Below are 11,239 nucleotides of genomic sequence, written 5' to 3'. Positions count from 1 at the left end.
CAGTGACCCTCTTATTTTCTTTTTGTATGTATTCATGGAATTTGGTGTCAATGGCTGACATTTACATTTATTCTTTAACCTCAATTGCCCTGGAGAGGGTGGAAGTGAGCTGTATTCTGAGTCAGCTGCTGCCTTTAGGGTATAGCAACACACAGTTTATAGAAATTTATAAAAATAAGAATTTCAGGATTTTGACCTCGTGACAGTGTAAGAATAGTGATTTTGTTTCAAGTCAAAATAGTGAGTAGCTTGGAGGGGAACTCGCAGGCAGGTCCTGTGCATCTGCTGCCCCTTTCTGTCTGGATGATGGTGATTGTGGGTATGGAAGACTCTGCCTAAGGAGCCTTGGTGAGTTAATGCAACGGCATGCACAATTTTCATCATTCCACCAATGGGAGTTGTATTTGCAAGCAGATTAGACAATTTTTTAAATGGCGTTCCTAAATGTTACCCTTATCTCGGTCCCTGTTACTGAATAAGGCATCCACCTCTTTTGTGAAGATTTTGGACATCAACCCTCATACCTCAGTGACTAGGTCTATGTCATACTTTGATAAAGGTCTTCCGAAGCATTCCTGGGTGATTTTAATGTTTAAAATATGCTTTGAAAACATGTTGAAATGTCAAAGTCCTGCTTCTGAATTTATGCAAACAACAAGAGATAGTCTGGCAGTTGTTAATAATAATTACTGACAACATTGTTGCACAGAGTGCAAGGTTCAACTGAGAATGTGGAGGACGCAAATAAGGTATCATCACACACCGCCTGAAAGGGGAAGAATTTGCACGTTTTGCAGAGGGTGAAATGTAATGTTTTAGAAGTGAAATGTAATGTGGGCAATGTGCAAAATATGGAACGCTTCACGAATTTGCGTGTCATCCTTGCGCAGGGGCCATGCTAATCTTCTCTGTATCGTTCCAATTTTAGTATATGTGCTGCCGAAGCGAGCACGACCAAACACTGTCGCCCAGTGTTTTATAAAGCTTCGAAATTTCTATTATATTTGTATAAGGGTGATAGTTGGTTTTAAATCAAATTTTTCACATCATACATTTCATATATTTAAGGTTACGTAATTATCGTAAACTTCAACTTCGAATTTCGGAATTTGTTCAGGTAAACTGGAAAATAAGAATGGAACGTTGTGGTTGAATGTAAATGAGGGCCTCTTTTCATTTGGTGCGGCACGAGAGGCGGGGTCTGTCGCCGCAGGGCCTGTCGATGGGCGCCTTGGTGGGCGGGGCCTATTGCTATGGCGGCTCGGTGGGCGGGGACTGTCGCCTGGGTTACTCGGTGGGCGGAACCTGTAAACAGCGCGGGCTCGGTGGGCGGGGCCTGTCGCCAGGGCGGTCGTGGGTTGGGTTGGGCCTGTTGGGACGGGGGACTCGGGCTGATGGAGGCCTGTAGAGCTGCTGTTAGTGAGAGGGCCTTGTGTGAGGAATAGACCCAGGCCTCTCCCTGTCCCTCACCTCGGCCTTTTGATGTATCTTTCGTTATTCACTCCTTACTGTTTACCTCCAACAAAACTCTCCCTCGTCTCCCCTTGGTTGTTTTATCTGATTAGGTGTCTGTAAAACACCCTCGGATGTTTATTTCAAATTGACCATCACATAATGCAAATTGCTCCTCATCTAGAAAGGGTCACTAATCATTGTCGTCTTTTGTGAGGTAGAATTTATTAAATGTAATAATTTTATGTTGGGTAGGGGTTATTTATATTGTAGTTAATACGTCAAATGCATAACAGTATGGCATGCAGAAATACTCTTAGAAATCTCAGAAAATTTACAACTCAAGATGATTTGGCCCTTTTGCCTTTGACTCATTCAGCATTGTAGGTATCACTAATAGGGCCAGTGTTTATAAACAAAACAGAAATTGCTGGAAAAGCTCACCAGGTCTTTATTTATAAACTATGCTTAATATGCCTTGAGAAAGTGGTGGTGAACTGCCTTCTTGAACCGCTGCTATCCATTTAGTGTCAGTGTACCCACTGTCAGGGAAGGACTAAAGGTTTGGACACCATAACGGCAAAGGAACAGCAATATATTTCTGTGGCAGGAAGGTGTGTAGCTTGGAGGTGAATTTGCAGTTGGTGATGTTCCCATATAATTGCTGCCCTTATACTAATACATTATAATGGTTGTGCTTTTGGATGTTGCTCTGTAAAAATCCTTGGTGAATTTTTGCAGTGAAGATCTTTGCACATATTTCAAGGCTATGATGAGGTCAGCAACTGAGTGACTCTGAGAGAACCAAAACACAGCAATAGTGAGGTTATTTCCAAGCAAGTGCTGCTTCATAGTACTTATTGATGACCCCTTCCATCACTTCACTTCGGATCAAGAGTAGACTGATGGGGCAGGAACTAGCGAGGGTGGATTGGTCTTGCATTTTGTGAACAGGACATACTGGGCAAACTTCGTATTCCTACCAATGTTGTAGCTGTCCATGTAGGATGATAATGAGTAAACCAGCCTAATCCAACATTCCTGTGCTAAGCCTGTAGTCCTACAGGTCACAGCTTTCCAAATGGATATCCAAATACATTTTACCTGTGATGAAAGTTTCTGCCTCTACCAACCTTTCAGGCATTGAATTCCAGCTCCCCACCACTACCTAGTTTAAAAAGAATGTTTCCACACCTTCTCCCGAAATTTTCCTGCAATTACTTTAAATCTATGCTCCTCATTTTCGTCTAACCTCCACTAAAGTAAATGTGTCATCCCTATTTACTTCATCTTGACAGTCATCATTTTATGTACCTCAATTAAGTCACTCCTTAGCTGCTATTCCAAGCAAAACAACTTTAGCCTAGCCAGTCTTTCCTTAACTCAAATTTTCCAGACATGGCAACATTCCCGTTAATCACCTCTGCATCATCTTTCCTGTAATGTGGAGAACAGGACGCTGTAGTCGAGCTGTGATCTAGATAGTGTTGTATATCGCTGTAACATAACATTCCTATTTAAATGCTCCTTAAGATATATATCTTGCCACGTTTTTGATCTCCCAGTTATTAAGAGCTATTATCTCTTTGGTCAAACGTTGTCTGATAACATTTCTGTGTGGCGTCTTGGGATGCTTACTGTGTTACAGGCACTATATAAGTGCAAGTGGTTGTCATCTGCCCTGTCAGGACAACAGATTAATGTTACTCGCTGATCAGAAACTTGTTATTTTCTCTCTGATTGGGACTTTTAACTATTGTTTAGTTTTAGGAATCTTGAATGTTGAAGAAAACCCGACATTGTATTTGTAATGGATTTGAATCTCCAGTTGACAGCAAAAAGCATTTCGTCACTTCACTCCAGGCAGCCCAGACCAAGTCTCTCTGGTCTGGCTCAGATAATACACAGTTTATGTTTGAGCAATGCTGTTGCTTCAAACAATTAGAGACTCTTGCAGTCAAGTGGATTGACGGGTTTAATTTGTGTGACCCCAGAAGTGATTGGTTCTAAGTTTCCAGGTATTGAGTATATTAGCATTCCCATTGCAGATTCTCCCAGTTCACAGCTAAGTGTGTATTTTGACAGGTAGCAGACAAAATCCGGCTTGTTGAAAAATTATATGGACAAACATTGCTGCATTGTGTTGCAGGAATCAATAGAACTGCCACTTTGTACTTTGCTTATCTCATGGAATACCACCACATCTCTCTGCTCAATGCTCATACCTGGTTGAAAGCATGCAGGCCGATAATTAGGCCAAATAGTGGATTCTGCAAGCAGTTGATAAAGTATGAAGACAAACTGTTTGGAAAAGCTATCATTAAAATGGTGATGTCACCACTGGGAATCATACCAGACATATATGAAAAAGAAACAAGAGGAATGATTCCTTTTTGATATTGTATATCAAGTGTGTAAAGTTTATTTCATGGTATTATGTTTGTGCTATGAGTTGTTACTCTATATGTTTGCTTTTATAGGCATCCAAGGATAACAATTAATACCTCACAAAAACCATCTGAAATATTCCATGACCCTCACAAAATAAAGGTCAACTTCAGAAAAAAAACCTCATTTCAGTTGACATACATCCATTTTTGTTCTTGCATTGATGTAGACAATCTTCTGTCTGCAGACAATCTTGGGTTGGTGTTATTGTCCTCTAGCTTTGCTCCTGATCAGTTATTGATTCAAAATCTGCACCGAGACTTTGCAACAACCCTAAGATTCACGAAGAAAAGCAGCCATCATAATGTAGTCAATACGGTGTGGAGATGGAGGAACACAGCAGATCAGGCAGCATCAGAAGAGCCGGAAAGTCAGCGTTTCATGTTTACACCCTTCATCATCTCTGAGCCATCATAAAGTATTTGTGCTTCAATTCCACATACTGTTTTTGAAGACTTTGAGAGGATGGGGTCCATGTGTAAGATGAACTCTCTTGAGCATCACTTGAGTTCTAACTATGAGATGAAATTGTAAACATTCATGACTATATATTAGGGCAACTTATTGGTCTTTACAACATCGCATTCAGTTCTAAAGGAGTAATAATTTTGCATGGCTAGCTTCAAGAACTTGCAACAGAGCTTAGCAGATAAAATTGGAACTGTTCACAAATTACTCAAATGTAATGTTTGTGATGTCGCTGTCCATTTTTGAATTTTAGTGATAAAGTAAGAATCTACAAATAAATAATAAAATCAAAGTAAGATTACTTTTGTCAGAACAAATGGAAAAATTGAATTGTACAATAGTCTTCTTTGTATCGAAAAAGCACCTTTGGTTTTTGAAGATCAGAAGAGTCATGATTAAAGGTTAATTTTGTTCTTAAATCACTGACTTCCCTGCCCTGTGTTTTCTTTTATTCACAGGACGTCAATATCACCGATAAGGCCCAAACTCATGACCCATCCCTAATTGTCTGGAGATGACAATGAACTGCATTTTTGAACTGCAACAGTGATAGCAACCACAAAACTGTATTTTAATTTTAAGTTTGATATGAAAAAGGAAAAAGATGATCTGCAAAAATGGATTTTGGATTGGAAGAAGACGGTTTTTATTAAAATAATACAGAATTTGACCAAAGTAAACTGGGAAGAGCTAATTCAGGTAAATCTACAGCAGAATAGTGTGGGGAGGGGGAGGTAACAAGGGAGAGTCTGGAGATATTCTATAAATATATCGAGGGGAAGAGGATAACCAGGCAAACAGTAGAGTCCATTACGAACCAAAGGAGCAATGAGTGCTTGGAGCTGGGGGACATTGGTATGTTGTTAAGACCATAAGAAATAGGAACAGGAGCAAGCCATTCAGCCTTTCAAACCTGCTCCGCCATTCACTAAGATTATAGCTGATCCAGCATTCCCCATATCCACTTGCCTGCCTTTCCCATAGCCCTTAATTTTCCTACTGATCAAGAAGTTATCTATCTCAGCCTTAAATATATAGAACGAGTCTGCCCCCACAGTACCCTGTGGCAAGAAGTTTCAAAGAGTCACAAGCCTCTGAGAGAAGAAATTACTCCTCAATCCAGTCTTAAATTGACACCCTTTAGCTCTGAAATTATGCCCTCTATTGTAGACTATCCAGTGAGGGGAAACGTCTTCTCAACATTTATTCTGTCAAGCACATTAAGAATCCTAAATGTTTCAATGAGATCACCTTTCATTCTTTGAAACCTCACTGGAGGTTTTGGCAGGCCTAAAAATGGACTGAGCCACCGATCCAAATGAATGGTATTCCAGGCTGCTGTGGGAGATGAGGGATAAAATTTCAAGGGCTCTTACCCAAATTTTTAACTCCTTTCTGGTCATAGGGGAGGTCTTACAGGATTGCAGAATATCTAATATGATATCGCTTTTCAGGCAGGGTGGTTAAGATGAACCAGGGAATTACAGACCAGTGAGTCTCACATCATTGGCAGGAAAACTATTGGAGAAAATTCTGAAGGAAAGAATTAATGTCAACTGGAGAGACAAAGTTTGAACAGGGACAGTCAGCATGGCTTTGTCAGAAGGTGGTCACGCATAACAAATTTGATTGAATATTTCAAGGAGGTGACCAAATGTGTTGAGGTAGGCAGTGCAGTTGATGTAGCCTGGACTGGGGCACATTAACAATGAAGAGAGGCTGGATAAACCTGGATTGTTTTCTTCAGAGCTGAGAAAGCTTTGGGGGTGTGTTGGGGGAGGAGAAGGAGGGAACATCATTGACATGTTTAAGGTTATGACTATTGTACTGTATAATTTATGATTGAGGGGGCAGTTAAGAAGGGAGTCCAAGGAATCTGAATTATCACTTATAAACTACAGTGATCCACTGCAGGATGGTGTGTGACTTAAAGTGATGATGTTCCCATGAACCACCACACATGTGGGCTATGGAGGTCATGGTTTCAGTGGATGCTGTTAACGACAACCTGGTAAGTCCATCTGGTAGACATTGCACATTGTGGTCACGTGCACTGATCATAGAGGAATTAAATGTTTAAACTGGTAGATGGGTGCCATTCAAACTGGCTGTTTTTCCCTGGAAGATTTTAGGCTTCTTGTGTTTGGTTGAGCTGGATTCAGCCAGGCAAAAGGAGTATGTTTGATCACACTCCACATTGATACTTTGATGATTGTGGAAAAGTTGAGAAGCAGAAGATGAGTTAGCTGTCAAAAACATCGAACATCAGACTAGCTCCTGTACATAATATATTTCTGTTCCAAATGCAATTAAATTTCTGATTAATAGTGATTCTGCCCATTCCAAACTCTTCTCAGGAAGTTGTTTGTAGGGGAATTCAACAGTAACAATGCCAATATTTGTAAAGGGTTGGGGAGGTGGTAATTAAGCCACCTTTTTTGAGACAGTGATGCCTGCAGAATGGCAATGCTCAGTTATAAGTCCAAGGCTGAATATTATTTCAGTCTTGCTGCATGTTGGCATGGACTGCATCTTTAACTGAGGGAATGTAACTGGAGCTGAACTTTGCAATTATCAGCAACATCCCCTCTTCTGACATTGTGATAGATGGAAGATCATTATTGCAGCAGCAGAAGATAGTTTGACCAAAGGCACAATCCCAAGGAATATGATGATGCAAAGTCCAGGGAATGAGACAGTTGGTGTCCATCAGTCACAATCAAATTCTTTTGCATACGGTCTGTGGAGAACCAATGGACAGTTTCAACAGTGTACATTGACTTCAGATTTATGAGAGCACCTTGATCTTGCAGTCAGTCAAGTGCCATTACACTTCTCACCTTCTTGATTCAGTTTGATGGTCATGTTCGGATGAAAGGGGGAGACATACCCTGGAATGTGAATGTGTCTTTGTTCCAGGTTTGCAGTTTCTGTGAAACAGCAATTATTAAAATAGGTTTTCAGGTGAGTTGTAAATGAGTAAATCCTGATGTGTGATGGCTCTGTGGAGGGAAAAGAAGTTACATGAATGAAGTGGAGAAGGAGCTGAATAACAATGTAGCCTATGCTTAATGTTTGGTGTTTACACTTGGCATCAATATTGACAATTTAGAGACGGTGAAATGTAAAAGTGACTTTTGCACTTTGGCTGAAGGAATCTACATCATCCACAGTCACTAGCAGTTCATTGTTACATAATATTTCAAGGCATGATTTTCAAAGGATTGTGGAAAAACAGACCCAGGAAAACAGTGAGCCGTTACATTAAAGTTAATGATATGTTCATAAGAACATAAGAACTAGGAGCAGGAGTAGGCCATCTGGCCCCTCGAGCCTGCCCCGCCATTTAGTAAGATCATGGCTGATCTTTTTGAGACTCAGCTCCACTTACCCGCCCACTCACCATAACCCTTAATTCCTTTACTGTTCAAAAATTTATCTAGCCTTGCCTTAAAAACATTCAGCGAGGTAGCTTCAACTGCTTCACTGGGCAGGGAATTCCACAGATTCACAACCCTTTGGGTGAAGAAGTTCCTCCTGACCTCAGTCCTACATCTGCTTCCCTTTATTTTGAGGCGATGCCCTCTAGTCCTAGTCTCACAGCGGAAACAACCTCCCTGCCTCCACTTTATCTATTCCCTTCATAATCTTATATGTTTCTATAAGATCTCCCCTCATTCTTCTGAATTCCAATGAGTATAATCCCAGTCTACTCAGTCTCTCCTCATAATCCAACCCTCTCAACTCTGGAATCAACCGAGTGAATCTCCTCTGCACCCCCTCCAGTGCTAGTATATCTCTTCTCAGGTAAGGAGACCAAAACTGCACACAGTACTCCAGGTGTGGCCTCACCAGGACCCTATACAGCTGCAGCATAGCCTCCTTGTTTTTAAACTCCATCCCTTGAGCAATGGCAGACAAAATTCCATTTGCCTTTTTAATTACCTGCTGCACCTGCAATCCCACCTTCAGCGATTCATGCACAAGGACACCCAAGTCCCTCTGCACAGCAGCGTGCTGCAATTTTTTACCATTTAAAACATAGTCCATTTTGCTGTTATTCTTACCAAAATGGATGACCTCACACTTATCAACATTGTACTCCATCTGCCAGATCTTTGCCCATTCACTTAAACTATCTATATCCCTCTGCAGACTTTCAGTGTCTTCTGCACACTTTGCTCTACCACTCACCTAAGTGTCATCTGCAAATTTTGACACACCACACTTAGTCCCCAACTCCAAATCATCTATGTAAATTGTAATCAATTTAGGTCCCAACACTGATCCCTGAGGCACACTACTAGCCACTGACCGCCAACCAGAAAAACACCCATTTACCCTACTCTTTGCTTTCTACTGGTCAACCAATCCTCTATACATACCAATACATTACCTGTAATACCGTGCAACTTTATCTTATGTAGCAGCCTTTGGTGTGGCACCTTGTCAAATGCCTTCTGGAAATCCAGATACACCACATCCACAGGTTCCCCATTGTCCACCATGCAAGTAATATCCTCAAAGAATTCCACCAAATTAGTTAAACATGACCTATCCTTCATGAACCCATCCTGGGTGTTCCCAATGGGACAATTTATATCCAGATGTCTTGCTATTTCTTCCTTAATGATAGATTCAAGCATTTTCCCCACGACCGAAGTTAAGCTAACTGGCCTATAGTTACCTGCTTTTTGTCTACTTCCTTTTTTAAACAGTGGCGTCACATTGGCTGTTTTCCAATCTGCAGGAACCACCCCAGAGACCAGTGAATTTTGGTAAATAATTACTAGTGCATTTGCTATTTCCCCCATCACCTCTTTTAGTACCCTGGGATTCATTTCATCAGGGCCAGGAGACTTGTCTACCTTTAGCCCCATTAGCTTGCCCAGCACTGCCTCCTTAGTGATAATGATAGTTTCTAGGTCCTCACCTGCTATAACCTTCTTGCCATTAGTTTTCAGCATGTTATTTGTGTCTTCCACAGTGAAGACCAACACGAAATAACTGTTTAATGTCTCGGCTATTTCCTCATTCCCAGTTATTAAATTGGCCTTCTTATCCTCTAAAGGACCAATGTTTACCTTCGTCACTCTGTTACGATTTACATATTTATAGAAACTTTTGCTGCCTGTTTTTATATTCTGAGCTAGTTTACTCTCATAATCTATCTTACTTTTCTTTATAACATTTTTTGTGGCTTTTTGTTGGCCTTTAAAGATTTCCCAGTCTACTAGTTTCCCACTATTTGTTTTTTTGAATGTGTTTTTTTTTTCAGTCTGATACTTTCCTTTATTTCCTTAGACATCCATGGCTGGCTCTCTCTTTTCCTAAAATTCTTCCTTATCACTGGAATGTACTTCTGCTGAGCACTGTGAAAAATCATTTTGAAAGTCCTCCACTGTTCCTCAATTGACCCACCATAAAGTTTTTGCTCTCATTCTACCTTAGTTAACTCCTCCCTCATTCCTTCATAGTCTCCTTTGTTTAAGCACAGGACATAAATACTGGATTTAACCTTCTTACGTTCCATCTGTATTTTAAATTCGACCATACTGTGATTGCTCCTTCCGAGAGGATCCCTAACTGTGAGATCATTAATTATTCCTGTCTCATTACACAGGACTAGATCTAGGATAGCTTGCTCCCTCGTAGGTTCCATTATATATTGTTCAAGGAAATTATCGCGGATGCATTCTATGAGCCCCTCCTCAAGGCTGCCATGACCGACCTGGTTTGACCAATCGATATGTAGATTAAAATCCCCCATGATAATTGCTGTAACCATTTTTACATGCATTAGCTATTTCTATGTTTATTGCCCGCCCCACCACAATGTCATTATTTGGTGGCCTTTAGACCACACCTATCAATGACTTCTTCTCCCTGCTATTCCTAATTTCCACCCAAATGGATTCAACGTTTTGTTCAGTAGAACCTATATCATCTCTCACTACCACCCTGATATCATCCTTAAAAATCAGAGCAACACCACCTCCCTTACCTTCCTGTCTGTCCTTCCGAACAGTTTGATACCCCTGGATATTTAACTCCCAGTCATGACCATCCTGTAACCATGTCTCTGTAATGGCTACTGAATCATACCCATTTGCCATGATTTGCACCATCACCTCATCCACCTTGTTTCGAATGCTCCAAGCATTCAGATAAAGTGCCCTTATGCCAATTTTTGCACCTTCTTTTTGGGTCCTATTACATCCATTACTGGCTCTTGAGTTCTCCTGCCTTTTAACTTTTTTCCTAATTTTCAATGGAGTCACCTGCTAACCTACTGCTTTGCCTTACATTGTTATTCTCCCTCTTTGCTCACTTCTCCCTTCCCCCCTACTTACTAGTTTAAAGTCCTATTTAACTTCCCACGTTTCCATACTTAATAATTGACAGGTGATCATAAAAGGATAAAACAAGGAAAACTTAAAGAGTTTGTATGTCATCCCTGCACATTGGCCATGGGAATTTTCACAAATTTCAGCAAATGTGCTGCCAAAGCAAACAGAAGGTGTAGCTGAGGACCAGTGCCATATGAAAGCTCAATGAAAAAGGCATTTCCCAGTTATAGTCACTGTAATGTACAACAAAAACAACTTTAAACTATTACATAAATAATGTTTTAAACACCTTAAATCTATTGTTGAAGAAAGTAAATCCCAAAGACAGCGAAGAGCCTGTAGAGTGAAAGGAATATTTTTCTTCACAGATGCGGCCAGACATGCTGAGCATTTCCAGCAATTTCTGCTTTTGTAATTTAAGTCACTGAAGTTGAGAAACGGCTGGAACCAGGGTTCAATGTCTGGTGTTTAAACCTGGGGTCAATATGGACAATTTACAGTGGTTGAAATGTTGTGAAGTG

The 11,239-nt window shown here is 40.6% G+C and overlaps 1 protein-coding gene and 1 non-coding gene across 2 annotated transcripts; one reads left to right on the top strand and one right to left on the bottom strand.

Annotated features, from left to right (window-relative positions):
* Positions 1–845: 845 nt before the first annotated feature.
* Positions 846–952, bottom strand: LOC125486019. Its single transcript, XR_007264712.1, has one exon. It is a non-coding gene; the product is annotated as a U6 spliceosomal RNA (small nuclear RNA).
* A 435-nt stretch (positions 953–1,387) lies between these two features.
* LOC109913914 (dual specificity protein phosphatase 18-like) lies at positions 1,388–3,939 on the top strand. Its single transcript, XM_048611579.1, is given in 3 exon segments — positions 1,388–1,669; positions 3,217–3,533; positions 3,536–3,939. Coding segments are annotated over 2 exon segments (585 nt in total). The 5' UTR covers positions 1,388–1,669; positions 3,217–3,262; the 3' UTR covers positions 3,850–3,939.
* Positions 3,940–11,239: the final 7,300 nt, after the last annotated feature.

Source organism: Rhincodon typus, chromosome 24 (assembly GCF_021869965.1).
Source record: "Rhincodon typus isolate 14 chromosome 24, sRhiTyp1.1, whole genome shotgun sequence".
NCBI lineage: Eukaryota > Metazoa > Chordata > Chondrichthyes > Orectolobiformes > Rhincodontidae > Rhincodon > Rhincodon typus.
This window is presented reverse-complemented; position numbering and strand designations above follow the sequence as displayed.